We start from the raw sequence: 21,502 nt of genomic DNA on the forward strand, positions 1-21,502 counted from the left end.
CCCTAAGCCAGCAATGACATGTAAATATGACAGACCGCATGATCCGAACAAGAGAAGACACCCATTTAAATCCCTTTAAGATCTGCCAGCATCCTCCCTAATCCGCCCTCTAACATCTCCCATTGTGTCCAACATCCAATATCAAACACAGAGTGCAGCTAAATGAAGACTGGTGGCAAACCAGAATGAGGAATTTGCATGTACCACACACTGTTGCGAAATAGGAAATGAAACACACAGAGGCCTGGAAGTACTGTCAAATTCTGGATATTCCTGTGGTTTGGTGCTCGCAATCCTGTGGCCCAAGCCTTTAATTCTTAATGACGGAGAAAGCCGAGCTCTGGTCACGACAGGAAATACCTTCTAGGTGAAACATCCACCCAAAAAGCCGTTTGTTTTAAAACTGTCAAATACACAAGGGTTCCCTATGAAGTGGAGTGAAATAATGTGCTTTGTCACGATGACTGCGTTCATCCGATGGGGATGGGATTTGTTTTAAAGATACGCTGCGGTGCATTCTTAAATGTACACCAATAAAACACAGCGATGCAATGAAGAGTGCATTTCACCAGCAGGATCTCCCACAAAACGTTTTCAAAAAGCCCATTGAAGAAAAACGTAAATAAAATGGACAAATATCACACATCAAAAGAGTCAGAAGCTGGCATTAGAAAACAAGATGGCAGATGAGTGAGTTTAGAAAAGTTTCTATGTGGGTTTTAAAGTGTTTGAGTTGCATTTAATATTCAACAGGTTCGGTCTTATGTTTCTGAGCCAGAGTTAGCTTCCGTATTAGCTGCAGGTAAATTGTTTTATTAATCAATTAATTCATTCTGATAATTGAGCACTTTGATAAAAAACTGACATTCTGCACCGTTTAAGCTTACTTTATAAAATATTAGAAATATATAGGAAAATCAAACAATTCATTTTTTAAATACCAAAATAAGCATATTGCTGCCTGAAATGCAATAACATAGTATTTCTTTAGTGAAGGCTTGATCATTTGTAGCAAAGGATGGAAAGTTTTAGACTATTTTTTCTTTTTTTTTTAATGTGCAAAGCCTTGGATCATGTTTCTTGGAGACAAAGCTGCATGCAGCTGCATTTCCCTTCAAGCCACACTTGGGGCTTTGTAGTGAAACCTGGTTGCCAAGGTGGCCGCGTTGCAGGTTAGAAATGCACTTGAGGAAGTAGTGGCCGAGTTGAGAAGGCCTGCATCTCTTCCTGTGCCTTTCTACCCTATGGACTGCTACTCTTGTGCTTCACTGCTGATCTGGTGCCACGTCTGGTGTATGGTAACTATGCAGGGCTGCCTTGAATCTGCCTAACTGGGACTGCTGCCAACTCAGTCGCCAACTCTACAGACCCCTTGCTGATCTTGTGTGCCAAGTGCTGCAAGGTTGCCACTCTTTTCATCATAACATCTTTGGCATTTCAGGTGACAAACTAGTGCATACACCTATTCGACATACACACATTCACACTCATGCAGCCATAAACAAAATTCCAATAGGTTGAAGGTCATACAAACAAATGTTTGACCTTCATTTATTTTTTCATAAATGCAAACAAGCTTTTTTGTATGATTAGATCCATGCATAAAAGAAAAGATGACTGACTTGTTTTCCTGTAGGTCACCAACTAAATCTAATGTAAACATAAAAGTCTCACTAAAGTGGGAATTCCTTATTCCTGCAGCGTAATTGAGCATCTTAATCAAGAAGGTTGCTTTAGTTTTTAGTTTTTTTCCCCCATTTATTCTCACTGATGCTCTAATTAGAAAGGTGCAATTTACTGAGCTTATGCTGTTGATTTAAATGCGTGAAAATGCAAACAAGGTGTGAAATTTGTTGGTGCGTAATTCCTACTTCCCTGACAGTTTTATTAAATTTCCCTGACACTGTCAACTGGGTTTTTGTGTAGCAAAAACAACAACATGAGAGCACATCTCTGAAGATGGCAGTGGAACATTTATGCACAGCAGGTGCACCAGAGATATAATAAATAAATTCACAGGAATTACAGGCAATGGCTCCAATGCAAAAAATAATTAATGTTGTTTGCATTGTGCTCATGCAAATTTCCAGACTCTGAATTACATTAGTGTTGGCAGCTGTTTTAATCTGTAGATAAACTTGCTTAAATAAGTAGCAAAGGGCCTTTGTGCAGTTACTTCAACGTACAGATTAGGACTTTATAGTGTCTCACTGTATGTGTAGATGTTTCTGTGAAGGGCTGAGTGAAGGAACGTCAAAGGAATGCACATTCAGGCAGACGCACAGCACTTGAGTCACTCTGCCTCTGTATGCACTGTTGAAGCAAATTAAGGAAGCCTTGGCAGCCTTTTAATGGTCTGTCACAGTCTAACAGGTTTAGAGAGCTTACAATGGACCCAGGCACTAAGCCCGACAGCTCGCGCTTAATTGTTTAGAACCTTCACGCGCATGTGCATGTGTCTGTGTGTGTACTTTCACAGCTAATGTGAGCCTACAACCAAAGTCAATGATTCTCATTATGAGAAAAGATAAGATCCCGAGTGTCAGTCTGGCGGCTTCAATAGAATAACAACTCCGAAAATGAATGTTGTGCCGATATCGGGGTTTCAAGCCACAGTTTGACTGTTATTGTAGAGAAAGTGACACGAAACCACACGATATTCACGCATGGTTACGTTTTGATTCAGAGGGGCACGGGAACGTAACTGTGTGGCTATTTTCCACAAGGAACACCAGCCTCAGTACACCAGCCTCAAACGGAGACAAAGGCATGCAGGGTGCAGAACAATAGCTAAATTGAGATATCGACTGAACCAGCCAATTATAAACGAAATATCTAGTGTCTCAATTTTTTAAGAGTTGCCTCAAGAAATAAACTGTGCAAATACAATCATTTGTTTTCCAGTCTGTGGTCCCTCCTACCTACTACTGAATCAGACGGCATAATCGTCCACCAAGGACATGGTGGCAGTGCCTAAAAATCTCCCCCCAACTTGTTTGAGATTCTGAGCTGTGTGACCTAGAATATGTTTGACAATCTTATTTTAATTAGGCCTTGAAGACACGACTCATTCCAACTGCTGTCCCGGGAGCTAAATTAATTACTGAGACAAAGCCCATTCTGGCTCATGGCAAAGATGAATCACTGCAGTATTTGGGAAATGAGCAATGCTCTTCATTCAAGGGCTGATGAAAGAGACTCAGGCTCTAAAATGTAAGCTAATGTACTTCATCACAAAGCCTCCATGAGGCTCCCTGAGCCGCATCATGCATCTATAGCACACACTGGCATCTGCTGTCTCCACTTTCAGGAAATCCTGATGATTCTATTCGGTGGAACATTGCTTGGAAAAACATATCATGAAAAGATAAACTGAGATTGCTCAAAAGTGGATCGTAATCAGTTTTGTACATGAAATCCCCTCTTTCTCTCCCTCTCTCTGCTCATTACTTTCCGTTGTTACTTCTTTGTTTTCACTCTCGGTTGTCCAAATATCGTGCCTCCCTAGGGGAAGCACAGATAACTCATCTCAGCTCAGTTACGTTGTGCAGGCCATCAGCCAGCAGATGTACCCTCACCCACTGCCAGCAATCAGACCATCCATTCAGCTGCGTGACAGTATCATTTGTCATCCTGTATAAAAGGCTGTTTGTGAGTTATGGCTAATTAAACTAATCCCAACACACAGAGTTGTTCCAGAGTTCAGACCCCACAAAGAAAAAGATTAGAGGGTCAACTGGCACAGAGGGATTATAGTCACGTTCAGAAACACCTCAATATATTCAGCTTACAGTTAAATGCAAAAAAATCAGCATTTGATTCCTAACGGAGCAGTGCATTTTCCCAAAGGGACACATGAATAACTATGATTGGTTACTCATTGGATGAACTCTATTCCAAAGAGATTTATGATAATACAAATATGATTTTCAAACAGCTGCTATATACAGTCAAATATATACAGAAGACATGAAAACTAAAACAATCAAAAATAAAAAAAGTTTAAGACAATAAAGTGTATCAAAAAAAAAAATACATAAAATACAAGTCCATACATGATTGTCAACCAGCAGCGTTAATAATATATGGAACAAATAAAAACAGAAATTGGAAATCATGCATGGGTTGCATTAGCACTTTATCCAACAAGTTGGAAATCTGTTCGGCGCGCAATGTGTGCATTTATGACACTTGGACATGAAAACTAACAACTGCTTTCAAATGCTTTTTTTCAATACTGAATCACCCACTGATACTTTAATCACAGCATGTGCAAAACTTATGGCAGAGTGTATTACATTATCAGACAAGGGAGCATGCAGCTACCCAAACACAGAAACAAAACATCAATAAGTAAATGCCATTTTTTTCTAACTGTACTGTTCTGTGCAGTATTTTTTAAAACATATTAATGGTAATTATTACATTATCTCAGAGGAATTTTTTCATTAGTCAAAAAAATAATTATTTTAACCACCAGTTTGCAAAATGATGACATATCAATTGCATTTAATTTTCCCTGAGTTTAACTAATATTTAGTCTGAAAAAGATGAAGAACCATTCACACATCAAGCAGATAAAAGCTTGTAACGTTTACTATGCAGTGACAAAAACCACTGACTGTGGGCCTAACTTTCTATAATTAAAAACACTTATTGCACCTAGATTATTAATGATTCCCCACAACTGTTCTGTTTTTTTTTTTTTTTTTTTTTTACATTTCCAACATACAAGATTTCAGTTTTGTTGAGCTTGAAACAGCTGGTTGCTTTAAAACCAATTTACTTGGTTAATTTCTGAATTAACAAGTTATTCAAATGTGTCCCAGACTGAAAATGTTTTGTGTTTAAACAGAATTCGCAATAACTCACAATCACAATAGTACAGCTTTGTTAGTTGCATGCAGAAATATAACCTGTGACAGTAGAAAAAAAAAGCAACCAAACAATAAACCTTTGATGGTCATGCTGGTTCAAATAACTAATGAAATTCTGTAATATCTCACTTACTTGCCATGGTTCTTTCATCTTTAAAATGTGAATCCAAGCATTTAAAATACTTTACATGTCTAAATTAACACAATTTGATTGATCCATGGGTATGGCTGTTTATGTATTGAATCAGTTAAGATGTATAATACACAGAAATACTATTAAATGATAATGTATCATTTTTTTATATGTGCTGTTGAGAAAAGCTGACTGCAAAGGAAACAAATGTAGAAAACCGTTATAAAAATTCCTCTCCTGCGGAGTATTTAAAACTTGCTGAAAGGGAGAGTTCCTTTTGTCCTCTGCAGCATATGTGTAGGTGTCTCTATATGTTATGAAGAGAGATGAACTCTGCAGCACCACATAGACGCAATGCGGGTTAGGCTCAGAGTTCACAATTCCTCCCTTGCAGAGTCACATATATCATGTCACAATAACACAACATAACCCAAACGGCTTCTGCTTCTTCTTTTATTTTATTTTGTTTTGTTTTTGCGAGATCACACGAACGCTCCATTTTCCACAATCTCAGATTCACGTTCCGACAAAGATACACTGCTGATGCAATTAGCTGCAGGAGATGGAGCTAGAAATTTTACTACTCATTTTAAGTCGTATAAATATTTCATGCGGCTATTAATCCATGCTAGCTTTAATCCTGATTAAAGCTAGCGTGCACCATAGTGAAACACTCTCACAGGCACAAATGAGATCTGTAAATATGTGCATATCTAACACCTGAAATGATTCTACAAAGAAAGGAGACCTTTAAATGGCACAGAGTAGTGGTCAAACGTAAAGCGATGATTTCTTTTATAAGACGTAACGGAGCAAAAGGTCATTTCAACATGTCTCAGTCTGACAAAAATGATTTATACAAGGATTTATCTTCCTCGTGCATTTCTCCACCTATTTGCAGAAGAGCGTTAATGTTGTTACCTCCTCAGTAAATCAATGATTCAATGATGATCACCTGTTACTGTGATCATTATCGTACTCACCATGCGTCTGTTGCCAAGAATTAACCACTCACACAAAAAGACGTGCATCAACTCTGCAGTTACTCAGTCAAAACAATGAACAAATTCATTGGTCAACAATTTTATAAATCAGTGACCAAATAATAATAATAAATTAATCAAAACTGAAAAGGTTCCAAATTTTACCAGAATGTTGCTTGACATTTAAAAAATGTTTAGGACATTCGTTGAGATATATAAGTAGAGATAATCTCCTTTATGTTGTTCTTTGACAGCTTAAAAATAACCTTAAATCTTATTAACTATATGCATGATTGTAATGGCCCAAAGAGAGATGCTGCTGAAGACAAACTTCACCTACAGCAGCTACCCGTCACATACCATCTGCAGTATGTCCACCTTTACTCGTCTTGCCAGCCATGGACTCTGTCACACCAATTAGAGGAGAGTACCTACACAAAACATTTCCTTTCCCTTTCTTATATGCTTGTGACCAATTCTCAACAGGCCAGAAAATCTATAGCTTGGCGTTTAGTCGAGGCTTTAAGAGTCGCTGCAGCAGATGTGGCTTTAAGTAAAGAATCCAATAACACCATGTGCAATCAGTGACTTGTCATGTTTTATTACACTAAATCAGCTGAGGGCTGTTAAAATCTCCACAAATGTCGCCTAAGCTCTTTGGTTAATAGTAGACATTAAAAAAGGAGCTTTTGTGAAAGGTGAAGGAACCACTCGCTTCCTCTCTTTACCCATCCTCTTTTTTTATTTATTGACTTATCCTTTTCTGGATTATTTTCATTTATGTTTTCTTTATGTCATCTTACATTGAACTTTACTGTATTTTTCTATTTTTCAGTCAGTTTTTTTCTCGGTGTGCGGTCACAAAGAAGAAAGCATTTCATTTTCACCTGCAATGTACACAAAAGAAACGCCCAGGAAAAACACGTTTAACATTTTACAACGGTCAACAACAACAAAATGTGCAGTATGATGAACTTGTTTTTTTTATTTTATCAAAAGCAACATAAGACTAAATACAGGTTCTGCCTATTAAACACTTTACCTTTTTGTATAAATGCAGCTTCTGAACAGAAACTGTTCATAACTTTCCAACTGTGTTACCTTAAGGATCATTTGTGGAAATATTGGCTACGTTTTCAAAACAACTATATATGACTTTCACTATGTTTTTGCCTTCATCCTGCCAGACACAACTTTCTTCACTTTTGTTTTGTCTCTCCACCTTCCCCCCCTTGAGCAAACTTTATCCCGCCATATTAAAAGTGGAAATGTATCCGCTTCTATTGTAATTACAAACCCACTGGAGGCGAGGCTTCTTGATCTCTGCAGGATCCTTGCTTGTTTTTCTTTTTCCGTGCCTTTTCTTGCCGCTCTCAACCAACAGGACACGTTCATGCTGCGATATCAGTTTTGTTTTTCTTCTCCTTTCTTTCTGTAGGACATTTTCACATCTAATAAGCTTGAAATCAAAACAGCATTTAGGGAGGCAATAAAACGACGCAATAAAAAATGAAAGGTTTTTGACTGAAGGAGTTTGTAGAATGAGAGAAAGTCTGCTTCAGCTTGGATGTGAACTGAGGGATTTGTGGTTCATATGCAGCCCAGTATGTTTTGCAAATAACGTCCCCGTCATATAAAACAAACATTACACACTAATACTGAAGCATGTTTTAGCTGCATGGAAGGCTCAACATTGGGGGAAACTTTGGTTTCTGCAGGGTTTAAAAGAGAAGGCATAAAGAAAACCACCATCCCTACACTTGCATTTAAACAGGCACATCGAAGCCAGCAGATTTTACACTGGCTTAAGAGCAGAGGGTGAGGAAGAGGGTAAGAGTCTGATGACCCCAAAGTGATCTGCGACCCAGACCAGTCAGGTTCTACTGTCAGATGTGTGGTTTACCAGCTTCCCACAAAAACAAAAGCATATTCAGGGCAAACAGAGTAGTATGTGTGTGTGCGTGTGTGTGTTCTTGAGAATGTTGGTCTTGTTTCCAGAATGTCCTGCCGACTGGGAATACTTTCGGGGATTTTTCATCCCTATTCAAGTGATGCTGTTGCTGCATGCAACATGTACTTTCCCAGTTTTACCAAAAGCAGCAATGCTGTGATGCTTTCTAAAACACAACAACCCTTCAGATGAAGTGCATTGAAAAATATTCAAACCATAAACAAAGAAGCGATTCACTGAAATGAATGTATGTCAAATATTTGGTTGACAATACGACTGTCTATACTATCCAATAAGAGACCAGTTTTTATCTTAAGTATCCAATTTTTTTAAGTAATTTTTTTTTGGAGGGGGTGGGGGGTTCTCCTTGGAGGTTTCTCGTCTCCTTCAACCTTTCAGAACTACAGTCATGTAAACCTAAATACATGCATGATTTACAAACTTATAGCGCTAAATACAGCAGTGGTTACTCTTTCAACGATAAACATTTTCTCTTATTAGTTCTGCACAGTTCTATTAAGGTCCTGCCAAAGCAGATTGATCACCCGTTTGGAGCTTGAATGGATCATTGTGACACTTTAATACTGTTCTTGTTTTAAGCCCTCATTTTCCTGTTTTACCATCATGAAAAGTATACATTCGCAATCAATAAATTGTATTTTTTTTTGTTTGCAAAATTCACACATGTACACACAAATCTTACATTATGTCCAGGCTATGAAAGACAAAACTAGCAACTGATCAAATCAAAGACAAACTTAATTTGTCTTTGATTTAATTTGTCTTTTAAATCAAAGACAAATTAAGTTTAGTTTCTTTAAGAATCTGTAACTTGAAGTAACTACGAAGTAACTAGTCAATCAAAGGTCCAGGGTGGTTAAGAATTACAATGACTTTTAGCTCTTTAGGGGACAGACTGGCAATGAAAGCAAAAAGGACCAACATTTGCAAAATTTGTTATACATGACAGAGTGCTGCAACAATACCAACCACAACCACAGCATTTATGCCAGTCATGTGAAATTTTATGTTTTTTTGTTTGTTTGTTTTTGTGCATGACAGGGATCAAACAGCAGAGATCCTCTTTGACTTTTTCCAGTTTTAAAAGTCTGCAGCATTGCAGTGTTTGTAATGGTGACAACTGTGCAAAGCAAGGGATTGGGAGAGGAATCTGTCTGCTCCACAGCCACAAAATGGAAATCTTCTCCTGCTTTCTAGAAACAAAGAATGCTTTCAGGTAACATAAAAGGCACGAGTTGTGTAACATGGAGCGAACATACAGCGATGGTTATCGTATCCAAATCCAGTCCGATTTCCCTTCGTGCATGCGAGTGCTTTAGGGAAGTCTCAACATGCAGAGATGAGCAGATGGGAATTAAGGTGGGGCATATTTAAGATGAGATTGTAGTCGTGGAAAGCTGGAAAATTGAGAAACGTGGTGTGAGGGCTTGTAAAAATCATTTATTACGGGAAGAAAAACAGAGCAATAACGCTCTGTGGTTGTATTCCTCTCCCAAAAGGTTTAAGTCACTTTTGGTTTGCTTCCATGTTTTTCATTAGTATTTTTTTTCTTTTTACAAGCAGAAATTCAGAGGATGTTTTTGTGTATAGATGCATAACAACACTGTTTAACTTGTGATATAGAATAATTACTTGTTTTCCTAATGCAACCACGTTTTACTATGGGATGGTGTGTTGAGGGTGAAGGAGCATAATATGTGTTATATGTAGGTCAAAAAGTTTAATTTTGGCCTCATCTGACCAGCACATCATCTTCCACATATATGTCCGGTGACCCGTGCATGATTGGTGACAAACGACAAAGAGAACTCATTGATTTCTTTATTATATAACAATTTTGTTGATAGTCTTCCAGAAAGGTCCAATTTTTTGCAGAGCATGACTAAAGTCAACTTAGTTGACTAATTTTTCCCACCAGAGCTGTGTATCACTCCAGCTCCTCCGCAGTTACCATGGGCCTCTTGGTTAATGCTCTGGTTAATACTCTCCGTTCTCCGCATGTCTGTAGACAAACAAGACTTGGGTGGTTCAAAGTAGTGCAAAGCCGTTTCTTTCATCAGGTGATGGATTCAACAGATGCTCCAAGATTGGGATCATTTTATAAAACCATGACTTCCTGGTGTGCTTATCGGTCTTCATGAAGTCAACTGTTTAATAACATTCTCATTGAGTACTTCACAAAAAAAGTCTTCAAAAAGTCTGGATTAAAACTGATCTTAAGTTACACAAAAGTCACCCAGTTTGTACCAACTGGGTGACGTTTGAGAGGAATTGACTGCACTGGATTATGGGAATCAAAGGAAAGGAGGCTAAATTGTAATGTCATTTTCAATATTTCCCCCCATACCTACAACCTCCCCTTCTGCTTCTGGGGAACACGGAAGGAAATGTTTTTTTTTTTTTCTTCTCCTAAGCATTTAGATGAAACACAGGTACTGTGAGGGATTTTGAATCTCACATTATCTAACAAGTCCTTGGAAATCTTATCAATTTTCTAATTTCAAGAACAAGTTTTGAGAAAAAAAAATCAATAATATCAACTCAAAAATATACTGCATACAAAATGTCTAGTTTGTTCCACTCATGACCAAAACTATGAGCAAATGGAAACAGGACCAGAAAAGTCAAACCAGTCGGACTGTGAAAAAGGAGTAAATTTCTAAGATAATGACAAGACAAACGGCACAGAAGTGTCTCTGTCTCAATTAGCCTCCTTAAGCATGGTCAGTGCAGGAGACGGATGAAATGAAAACAAATGAAAACAAATGAAGTAGCAGAAAAGGAGCAGGAAAATTAGCAGTCACATGAGAAGACAAGCAAAGGGAGGGGGAGATTTAAAAAAAACTGGAGGGGACTTAAAAGGAAAGCCTGAAACAAAAACGCAGAAAGAAGCCAAAGAAGAATAATAAAAGGTATGCAAGAAGAGTACATTATGTGTGCATACTGAAACAACTTCACCCTTATAGAAAAAGCCACTAATGGTTACCAGAAAGAGGAAAAAAACAGGCAGGCAGGGAAAAGCACTGATGTATTCCTCCAGCAAACAGGCTAAAAGCATTACTCACAGCTGTATGGGCCGTGCAGAAGGAGTAGCTTGTGTGTGTGGAAGGAGTTTGGTGATGTTGTTGATGGTGAGGTATATATTGCTGAAGACTTGCGTGAGTGAAGTGGCTGCTCCAGCTTTCTTGACCACCACTGACGCCAGAGGCCCAACCAGAGCCGATGGAAGTCGTCTTGCTGCTGTGGTACCCTCTCACTGCTGCGCTGGCCTGACGGAGCGAGACAGGAAGCATGCAGAAGAGAAACCAAGAGGGAGAGCAGCAATTAATATTCACATCGAGAAAAATCACCATCACGACTGCGAGCACGCCTGGTTCTGCAACAGGCAAGCGCTGACAGCTACGTGCACTCTTGGTGACCTGTGTTAGGAGAGAAAGCAGGATGTTGTTTTGATCTGAAATCTCCATGCCAGACCAGCAAGATTGTTCTCACACGTTCTTTTCACGCGAGCTCTCTTTTGCTCCCTCCCTCCTTGGTTCTCTCCGGGAGCACCAGATGTTGTGAAACCCCCTTCTGTCACGGTTGAGATGTGTTCTTTCTGCAAAAATGCTGATTGGTTTGATAAAATGCTTGGATTGTGGGCAGGCAACAGGCTTCTCAGTGTGCCATTATGTGCTAGGCATCAACAGGGTTCAGGAAACACGGGGCTGAAGCTGCTGACACTCTGACTTAAATTGCTGTGAGATGGGCTTACCGTGGCTGTCATGTCCACTGGAGCACGGAAAAAAAAATACGGGACACACATGCACACACTGATTAAAGGTATTTTAACAAAACCTTGTGCACACACCTTAGCATTTGCAAAAACGGTATTTGTTTACTCTCAATACATTTCACAACAGCATGTATTACTGCATTAAGCTATTATTTTTGGTAAAGTGAAAACAAATGAAAGCACTCTATTGAATATTTTTGCTTCATATGAACAGATATCACTTTAATTCATGTTAAGTGGTAGATGCTGCAGTTAATATTCTATTAAAAAAACAGCTTGCAAACAAAAGAACTTAAAGCTTCCTCGTTCTTGTATTCATCACAAAGATGAATTAAAGACACAGAGGGCAACTTTTAAATCTACTTTGTGGGTTTTAGAGACATCGAATGGCTCAAACTGCAAATCAATTGAATGGGGCTGCATTTAAAACCCCAACAACGTAAACATCCCATAATTGAATGACTTGTGTTTTAGGTTTCTACTCCAGAGCTCCTTCCAACAGCTGTGTGACAGAGTATGTCACATGGCAGAGAAAGTCAGAATGCTGTGCAATATAGTCTCTCTTATTGTTATGCAAAACCACAAGAAAAAAAAAGGTGAATTTTAAAAATAATTATTTTAATACCTTTCAAATTTAGCCTAAAGTCAGCAAGTTTGACGATATGTCTCAAACTATATTTAAACCAAAAATACTTTGATTTTGAAATTTACCGTATTTTCCGCACCAAGGCGCACCTAAAAACCTTCAATTTTCTCAAAAGCCGACAGTGCGCCTTACAATTCGGTGCGCCTTATATATGGACCAATATTGAGCCACAGCAGGTCTAGCAACTACAGTAAGCAGCCGCCGACTTCATTTTCCCCGTAGAAGAAGAAGTGCGCGTGGGTCATGTTGGGATAGTTGTCAGAACGCTGGTTTGTTAATAAAGTTTGATAATACAGTTAAAGCCGGGAGGGGGGAGGGGCGGGGGCGCAGAGACCGCGGCGGCAGCGTGTTGGTTGGTCTGTGTTACCCAGAAAGCAGTTGGGCACAATATCACAACACAAACACTGAGTGAAACAATGACTGGGTCAGCCTACTATATAAAGCACTCGGGGACCACTTCTTTACAAATGTGGATGTGTAATAATAGAGTATGGAACAAAATGGCAACCCAAACTGAAGCGTCTATTCTATGCGCCTTATATATGAAAAAAGTTTTAAAATAGGCCATTCATTGAAGGTGCGCCTTATAGTGCGGAAAATATGGTAGATGTTTTTTCTTGTCGTAGGAAAAAAAGTTGGTAAAACTAAAATATGTTAAAGCCAAATTTGTCAGTTATGAATAATTGTAGGCATAATTACTGTCACTTTTACAAGACCCCCATACACAAACCATCCTGTGATTGTTAAAAAATTTACTGGGTTTTACCCAGTTTGCTAAACCCAAAACTTAAAGGCTTAGTAAACTGGCAATAAAATTAAAAAATAAATTCATATAGACATTCACCAGCAACAGCAATCAGAAGGAGAGTATAGTTAGTGACTCTGATTTTGAGTAATGCACTGATCAGGATGGGGTCCTGATTGATAATGTCTTCCTATGTGAGTAATGTGAGATCCGAGAAGTGTGAAAAGTGCTAAACTATCTACAGCATCCAAAAATCAGCTCTTAGAAACGGCCAAGACCTGATCTGATCAATACACCATCCTTCAGCTGACACTTTCAACTAATAAGAATTTAAGAATCACTTTAGTGGTGAAAACTACACTTTTCTTGTGTAAATAGTGTCATTTTTAGTATTTGATTCAACTGCAGAAATTCCAGCATACTAAGTAAAAGTATAGTTGTAATAGATTACTTTAAAATGATTTTTTTTCTTATTTGGATTTACTCAAACAATGGAGTCAAATTACATATTTGAACATCCAACAACTGCACGTGATCTAGAACTACAAGTGTACATTACATGCAGAGCAAACACAAAGAACTTTGAATTAAGTACAGCTGTATATCACCATCTACTTCTAACTAGTGATGTACAGTTGATGGTAACCTTTGTTAAGATTTTCACTGAGGTCAAAGGTTACCCCACACATGATTTAAAGAAAAGCTAAGGCAGTAAAACAAACTCGCAGTTGTGCTTACAAAAGCTTTCCAGGCCCATATTCTTCATCACTTATGATCCATAGAGAAAAATGTAAGGGCTAACGCCAGTGGCGGATCTAGAAACATATTTATGTGGTGTCAAGAGGGGGGCATGGATTTTTTTCAGGGGTGGCAGCATATGCCAGTATATAATGGACTTTTAATGCAACTTTGCATTAAAAGTGTCATTATTTATGGAATGACACTTCATGACAACTGTCATAAACATTCATAAAGACTTCATGTTCATGACAGATGTTATGTCATGTTTATGACAGTGTCATGTCAGTCTTATGCACACCCCTTCAAATAAAGTGTTACCATAAATTCTCCGTGATACAAATCTATAAACAGTTTTGCTTCAGTTAGTTCTGTCAAGATGCAAGAAGGGCAAATTTATCTTATATTGGTCAATCGTTTCATTTTAAATATGCTGTAGGAGCCGTAGTTTGATGATTAGCTCAGTTTTTGTCGCTTGTTTAACTTTTAGGAATTGCAGCGGCTGCAGATAGTGCGCCGCAATAAAGGTACAATAAAGCTGATAAACAGGTGAAGAACCAAACACCACATCTATTCCGCCTTTTCTCGCTCTGTTTGTCGGCTTTACACGGACCCGTTGCCATGGCAACCGACAGGCAACAGCTCAATCGAGCAGAGATTACCGATCAGGGGAATCAACACCAAAAAACAAACATTTCCCACACAAAAAAGTAGCAAAAACACCAAAACAGAACATCCAGTCTGTTACATTATGCTGTCAGGTTTGATGTCTATATTGTCATTATTAATAAGTTTTCGCCTGAGCACAGCGGCGGTTGATTAGCTGATTTAAACAGCTGCTCTACTGATGACTTGGTGTGCTGGTTGACCTGTTTTAGTGCTAACGGAAGCAAAACACACCAAACTGCGCAGCACATGCTAAGATTATCAAAGTCAGTGGCAGGCTAATAACAGTTAAGCTAGCATAACTGACCCACTGCTCACTTGTTCAATGATTTAAGTTAAAACTTTTTCTTCCCCTGTTAAATCTGTACCCCTTGTTATCCAATTCATAGGGTTGAATTAACCGCTAAATATTGCGTCCATTTTTCAGATTCTTTGAGTGACTGTGGTATTTTCCTGACCACCCATAATGTTGACTCAATGGACAGCAATGGCGCATGTGTGGCGCACAATAAGTCATGTATTGTCCAATCCAGTAATTTATATCCATTCATATCAATGCTGCTGCCTCGCGTTCTGTCCTTCTCTCGCACTTCCCGCTACTTAGCAGTAGGTGTCAGGTTACATTGTGTTGCATTCAATGTCGGAAAAAAAGATTCATGCGCTTAATACCCAATTTCCCATAACTATTGAATTCATAGTCGCCAGCTGGGGTGGCAACAGGGGTGGCAAGGTTCTCATTTGGGGTGGCAACTGCCACCCCATGTCACCCCAGTAGATCCGCCCCTGGCTAGCGCTGCATAATAAGTAAAATATATAACGACAGGTTTAGGGTTCATGTTAATATAACACAGGACAAGTCTGCTTCCCATAAAGCAGCGCAAATCAATTTACCACATAGAATCTATGGTTAGAAAGGAGTCCCAGTGGCATAATAAAAAAATAAAAAAAACATAAAATGTGAGAAAAACAACAACAATGTGTGAGGAGCCGGTTTAAAATAGGAAATATCAGCCTAAAGACAAAAAACGAGAAGGTGAACATTTTTTCTGCTTTTAACACAATCAAAGGCTCAGTCATAGGGTCAAATTTGAGAACTGTGTGGGAAGGAAGGACACATCATCATTTTAAGCTCGATCCCACTGAATCAGGTTATTGAGAGCTGCAAAGGCATTCGCACATTCAGACACTGCTACTGTAAAAGCCAGAGGGGAAGGATAGCCTTGAGTATGGTACATTAAGCTGCATGGTCAAATACGCTTTTTAACGCAACTATTCACCAGTTCATAGAGTTTAAGTGCTGCCTCTAGTCATGCAACAACCTCCAGTGGCCTTATAAATGGGGATCATTCAGCCAAAGAGGAGGCATTTCAAACTAATGCACACACTGTATGCAGAGGTATTTTGTTGAAGACTCTATCCCAAGGCGGCACTAAATTATAAAAAATGTTTCATATGCCCAAGTTGCACAGAAAAAAAAAGGAGGGGGGGGGGTCATTGGTGAAACTGGTTTAAGGCTGCATGGTTTATATTCAGCCTTTAAATCACGGGGCAGGGTGATGCTTTTACACTACACTGAGATCTGACGGTCTCAACATTCCTCTACCAGAATGCATGATTGGTCCCCAGACTGAAATTTATGTCACAGACTTTCAACACCTCATCAGATAGCTGTAGTCGCTCCATATATCTCTGGCTTATAAAAGGATATGGTTACACTTGCTATTTTTTGCTTTAAGGGGGAATGTTTTACATATTAGGCAAACAGATGCATGCGTGTCTGTGCTCCAGTGTGCATTTATGTATTGCTTATGACAGTAACTCCATTTTCAGTCTGTCCCCTCTTACTGGCAGCCCATGCCCTCGAAGGATACACAGTAACCTAATAAAAATCATATTCTGCAACACTTACACAGACAGGCAGAGGTTTTCCAGCACTGTATGTATAGTTTGGCAAAACCAACTTGAAATGATCAGCGTTTTTTTTGTTGTTGTTGTTACACATGAAAATGACAGAATGCTTTACGCACATGATGCTCAAAAAAACAAAAACAATCTCTTATGTGTGCACTCTATGTGACCAATTCAATCATGAGAACTGATCAAGATTTTCTTCACCAACTTCTGTTTTTTTTTTTTTTGATGCAATACTTAAGTTTTATAAACAAAAACCATCTAGTGAATCTCTTCAAAATCATGGATGATGTTTGTGGTAGAATAACATCTTTAATACTTGGGTGAAAAACAAATGCCCACAGCATTTAGCATGGGAATCCCAGGTTCAAATCTTGGGTGCTTGTTAAAATGTATTCACCCTGTGCATGTTTGTTTGGTCTGGTTTCCATCTATAGTGGAAATAATTGCATCTTCAGCTAATTAAAATCCTCTAGGTGTGTGAGCGTGTGTGTGTGTGTGTGGGGCGGTCTCCGTTATTCATGTTGAACCCTGTGATCGACTGTCCAGGGTCGACGACCACCCCCTACAACCTTGAACACAATTAGCAACAAGAATAGATTCATAGATTTTACACAAAAAAAAAAATCTAAACACAAGGAAACATTTGCAGTGACACTGGGTAATAATAATATTTTCAGATATGCAAGGTAAAAAAAAACATACATGGGTTTTGTTCAGACAAATAATGCTGCCCAATGCTCTGATGGATATTATTAGCACACACAGAGAGAAAGCTCAATAGCATAATATTATGAACGCTGAAAAAACATGGACCTTATCTAGAAATTACAAAATATTTTAAATTATGTCTAGAATTAAAATCAAAAGTGCACAGAAAGAACTCATGAGAACTGGCCACAAAACCTGTAGGTGACGCATCTCTTATAACACTGCTATTTGGCTCAATGTGCATGTAAAAATTGAAATTCGGAAAGTTATCAGTGCCAGTTATAAGTGAAAAGGTTGAATAATGCTTCACCCACAGCACATTGTGACTCTATTAACACGCTGAGGAGAACCAGAGCATGGCAGCTCTCCCGAGTCCATTTGTCTGTGTTTAAGTGATTTTCTCCCATCTCTCCTCTCCCTCTGGTGACACATGCATAGTTAGGGCTGTCATAGAATGGCTCTCTGTATACCGCAGTGCACCTCTGCATAGGGGATACACTGTAGATTTAAAAATAATAAAAATAAATCTGGCCTGGTGTCACAAATGCATTAGCAATGGCAGATAGAAGCTCCTGAAGGAGTCTTTTGAAAGTATCACATTTTTGAATTCAGAAATCTTACCTTGGGAAAATCACATAATATGATCACTGATCAAGTCGGAATGAAACTTTCCCACTGTTAAATAATATAGTAAAATAAAAATAAAAAATCTTGCATTCTATTTTATTTCCAGAAGCCCCGCCTCCAAAAAGCAGCTCCTTCAGACTAGTCAGCAGCAGTTAGCAAACACTTGATGGAACTGTACATGGCTACTTCTCAGTGAAACGCTGGTAAAAACGCTATTTAAGGGTTAATAGTGGAGTGATGTTGTGATGACTTCCTGAAGGCAGAGTGTCAGAAAGAGCAAGAGTTTCATAAAGTATTAATAAAACTTCACATTAAGTTGCAAAGTCAAATTTCTTTTAAGTCATATTTAATACAGCATTTTTCTAGCAACGGAAGCTAACAGTAACTTGATTGTGCTATTAAACGGCATTATGTGGCTGGAAAACACCTAATACTACCCCTTTAAGATTTTTTTTTTTCTCTTGTGGCAGGTTGATGAAGCTGTCGGAGCGAGCGCAGGAGGAGCGGCGCAGGAAGAAGTCCTTCTTCATGTGGACACCTGCAGAACCTCGGACCTCCTTGGGAATCTGGTAGATGGCGAAGCCGATGGTGTGCATGTCCTGGCCGTGGCGGCGGAACTGGCGGCGGTCCTTCTGCATCAGAGACACCAGGAAGCTGCAGGCGGCCTCGTCATCCTCAGGGTCATCGTCCTCCTCTAGAAGAGTGATCTTGTACTGAGGGTTGATCCAGAAGGTGTCTGCAGGGAGGCATCATGGGAAATGGAGTCTGATCAGAGACGGGTTCATGCCTGTGGTGCGGCTGAAGGTTCTAGACCCTTTATCCTCACTGGGGTGGTTCCTGCAGCCTCCAGCTGTGCTACCTTTCCTCCAGCTGCCCTCGTACGTCACGGTGGTCCAGAAGCTGGTGGCATCCTGACTCAGTGCATCTGGAGTCAGGTTGCAAATCTCCAGACGTGAGAACTGATTCAGGAACTCCTGGAAGGACATCCAGAACTCTCCATCCTCCATCTTACACAGCATCTCATCCTTTTCTGCAGAGTCGATGGCGTTCCACTCCGAGGAGCTGTCGCTCCAGGCTCCGGTCCACTCCACCTGACCCCAGGGGTTCCTGATCCGGATCAGACGCTCCTGCCGCCCGCGGTACTCCAGCTGTCTGACCCCGGTCACCGAGTAGGCGTGGCCCTTCACCAGCTTCTTGAAGGTAATGGCCTCCATGTCAAAGGCGCTGGTGATGTCTATGGAGCATCCCAGCAGAGATCCCCTCTCCAGAGCTTTGCCCATGATCCGGTACAGATCTCTGGGAGCCGTTTTCAGCTCGTACATCTCCGCCACGCCGCCAGTGAAGTCCTCAAAACCTTCAGTGGTGCTGCCGCCGGACAAGGCCTCGTACGAACCATTCAGCCTGAGAGGATGGATGGACAGATGAGCAGATGTCCACCTGTCCACCTGTGTCCATGGCTCCGGTCCTTACTTGGCGTAGGCCTTCTCCAGCAGGGCGCTCCAGAACTCGCTTCCCTCAGCTGAGTGGACGAACAGCAGCTCTCCGTCTTTAACTGGCAGCCGGTCGTCAATCACCACGTCCACCCACTGGCCAAACTGCCAGAACTGGAAGTGGAAGATGCCGGCGTACAGGTGGCTGAAGTCCTGGCCACCAGGGACCACCTGGTGAAGGAGCTGCTGGTTGAGAGTCAGAGAGCCGATAGCAGCCAGGAGCCAGCAGTCGCCCAGCGCCCCCTGGCAGATGTCGGTCCTAGTGGCTCCGCCCACAATGAACCGCGGCTGCGCCGCCAGCTCCGTGGGCCGGCGCCACTCCACGCCCCGGGTCTTGGCGCTGAGCGGACCCAGCTCCTTGAAGCCCAGCGAGCCAGGTTCTGCCGGAAAGAGCGGGTCCAGGAAGACGGTTCCGTTCTGCAGGCACTCCTCCCTCAGGGCCCAGAAGTCCTGGTTCTGGTACTTACTGTTCAATCAGTAAGATTGAACAGAAGTTTAAACACAAACTTAAAATAATGTATTTATTTTAAGTATAAAATAAACTTCCGAAGGCTTTCATTTGACTGTCTTTTGTGTTAATATTTCTTGTAAAGTTAGACAACAAAATGTACCTTAAATTACAGGATTTAAGCTTCCTCCTCTGATAAATCATCTTATGACGGTGTGTTTTCTCTTTTCTCTGAGCATTAAACAACACTGCTCTCTGATAATCGGATCAGCCTGCAGACATTGTGCCTCACAGCCATGGAGCAAGACAAAAAAACAAAAATGATTTAGCAGAACAGGAATCTAAGCTGAAATGCCCTGGCGTCCTGGTGTTCCTGCTATAACTCTGAGCATCACAAAAAACCTTGATCCTCCTCCTAGCCTCCCCATGTTTCTATTTTAACACAACGCCAATTGAAGTTGCTGAATGAATTCAAAGATTTAATTAGCAGACATCGACAGAAAAACCCAAGTCCCTAAAATATGGCAGGTCCAAGTAATGTGTTTTACTTTGTTTTAATGCAGACGCCTACAGAAACGGCTCGATTTTGAGCTTCAACAAAGTATTAAGCAAAAGCCGAGTTATGTGTATGTGTTAGTTTTCTATTTTTTACCAAATATATATATATAAAAAAATGAAGCGCTGTGAATACTTTCCAAATGCCCTTTAACTAACCTAATTAATTAACCTAATAAATTAACCAACCAACCCTGCTGGTAGATATTAATTAATGGAGTCATGCCACAACATTTCACTGCAGTACACAAAGCAAATACAGAAATATGGACATTAACAACCCAATATGTGGGTAGAAATAAAAATGTTCTTATGTGTTCCACAGTTTGACTTTCTTTTTTTGTATATTTTATTAAGAAATTTCTGAAAACTGTTCAGAATATGTTGTCTGAATCAGTCATTTGCTCTTACTGAAGCCCCATTTGTTCTTCTTGACACCAAACCTGAATATTCGGATCAACTCCTAGCGAAACCATTCAGGATCCATTGGTCACCAAACAAACCGACTTACATGTTCAGACCTTGAACATGTAATCTTTTCCATAGTCGAGCCTCAAGCGCAACCTTAGCCCTGGCCGAGCATATGCAGATCTCGTTGGATATTAGTCTGGATTCAGATTATTCTCAGTTAAAGAGCTAGAAGAAGATAAGCAAGGGAGAGATTACCCCTCCATGGGCCTCTGTGACCACTTGCACTTGGGCAAATACCTCTCATCCTCTCGTATTACCTCTGCTTGCCTCACTCCAACTTTCTCTCCATCTCTTTTAATGTTGCTCTAAGAAAACACTTCTGTGATTCAAGCTGACAGTCAAAGGCGATGGGAAATGGACAGTAACTAAGGCAACTAGGTCAGAGGGTGACATTATACATGGAGTGGTAGCTGGATATTTAAACACATACAGAATATGCAAGTATGTGTTTTGCACTGACTTCAATGTGGTATTATTAAAGTAGTCAAACTGAAACTTAGTGCAGATATTCTATCCTTAAATGGATAATCTTCCAATAGTCTTTTTTTCTGTATTTAGGTTTAATAGGGGAAAAAAAATAATGGTTATATTTTCCAGCTGACTATATTTGCTTCTTTAAGAATCTTGTTTTCAGACCAAATACAGACTGATGAGAGGCTGAAGGAGCCACATAAAAAGCAGCGGTCTAGAAGGAGCAATCGGAGAGAAAAAATACAAACAATCCCAGACTGACATTTATTTTTCTCCATCCGTA

The 21,502-nt window shown here is 39.9% G+C and overlaps 2 protein-coding genes across 6 annotated transcripts in view; both read right to left on the minus strand.

The window, feature by feature from the left end:
* Positions 1-21,502, minus strand: part of rbms3 (RNA binding motif, single stranded interacting protein) — a 333,346-nt gene that overhangs the window by 246,056 nt on the left and 65,788 nt on the right. For all 5 annotated transcript variants that reach the window (XM_008422424.2, XM_008422423.2, XM_008422426.2 and 2 more), the window contains exon 3: positions 11,031-11,234. In XM_008422424.2, coding sequence (XP_008420646.1) covers positions 11,031-11,234 — 204 coding nt within the window. The remainder of the gene's footprint in view (positions 1-11,030; positions 11,235-21,502) is intronic.
* On the minus strand, positions 11,318-20,150 carry LOC103472760 (calpain-1 catalytic subunit-like). The gene is made up of 5 exons (XM_008422592.2): positions 20,125-20,150; positions 19,255-19,740; positions 18,611-19,185; positions 18,253-18,520; positions 11,318-11,384 (listed from the first exon to the last, which is right to left on the minus strand). Exons 1-5 carry the CDS (start codon positions 20,148-20,150, stop codon positions 11,318-11,320), a joined length of 1,422 nt encoding a protein of 473 aa, XP_008420814.2.

This window comes from Poecilia reticulata, linkage group LG11 (genome assembly GCF_000633615.1).
Source record: "Poecilia reticulata strain Guanapo linkage group LG11, Guppy_female_1.0+MT, whole genome shotgun sequence".
Lineage (NCBI taxonomy): Eukaryota > Metazoa > Chordata > Actinopteri > Cyprinodontiformes > Poeciliidae > Poecilia > Poecilia reticulata.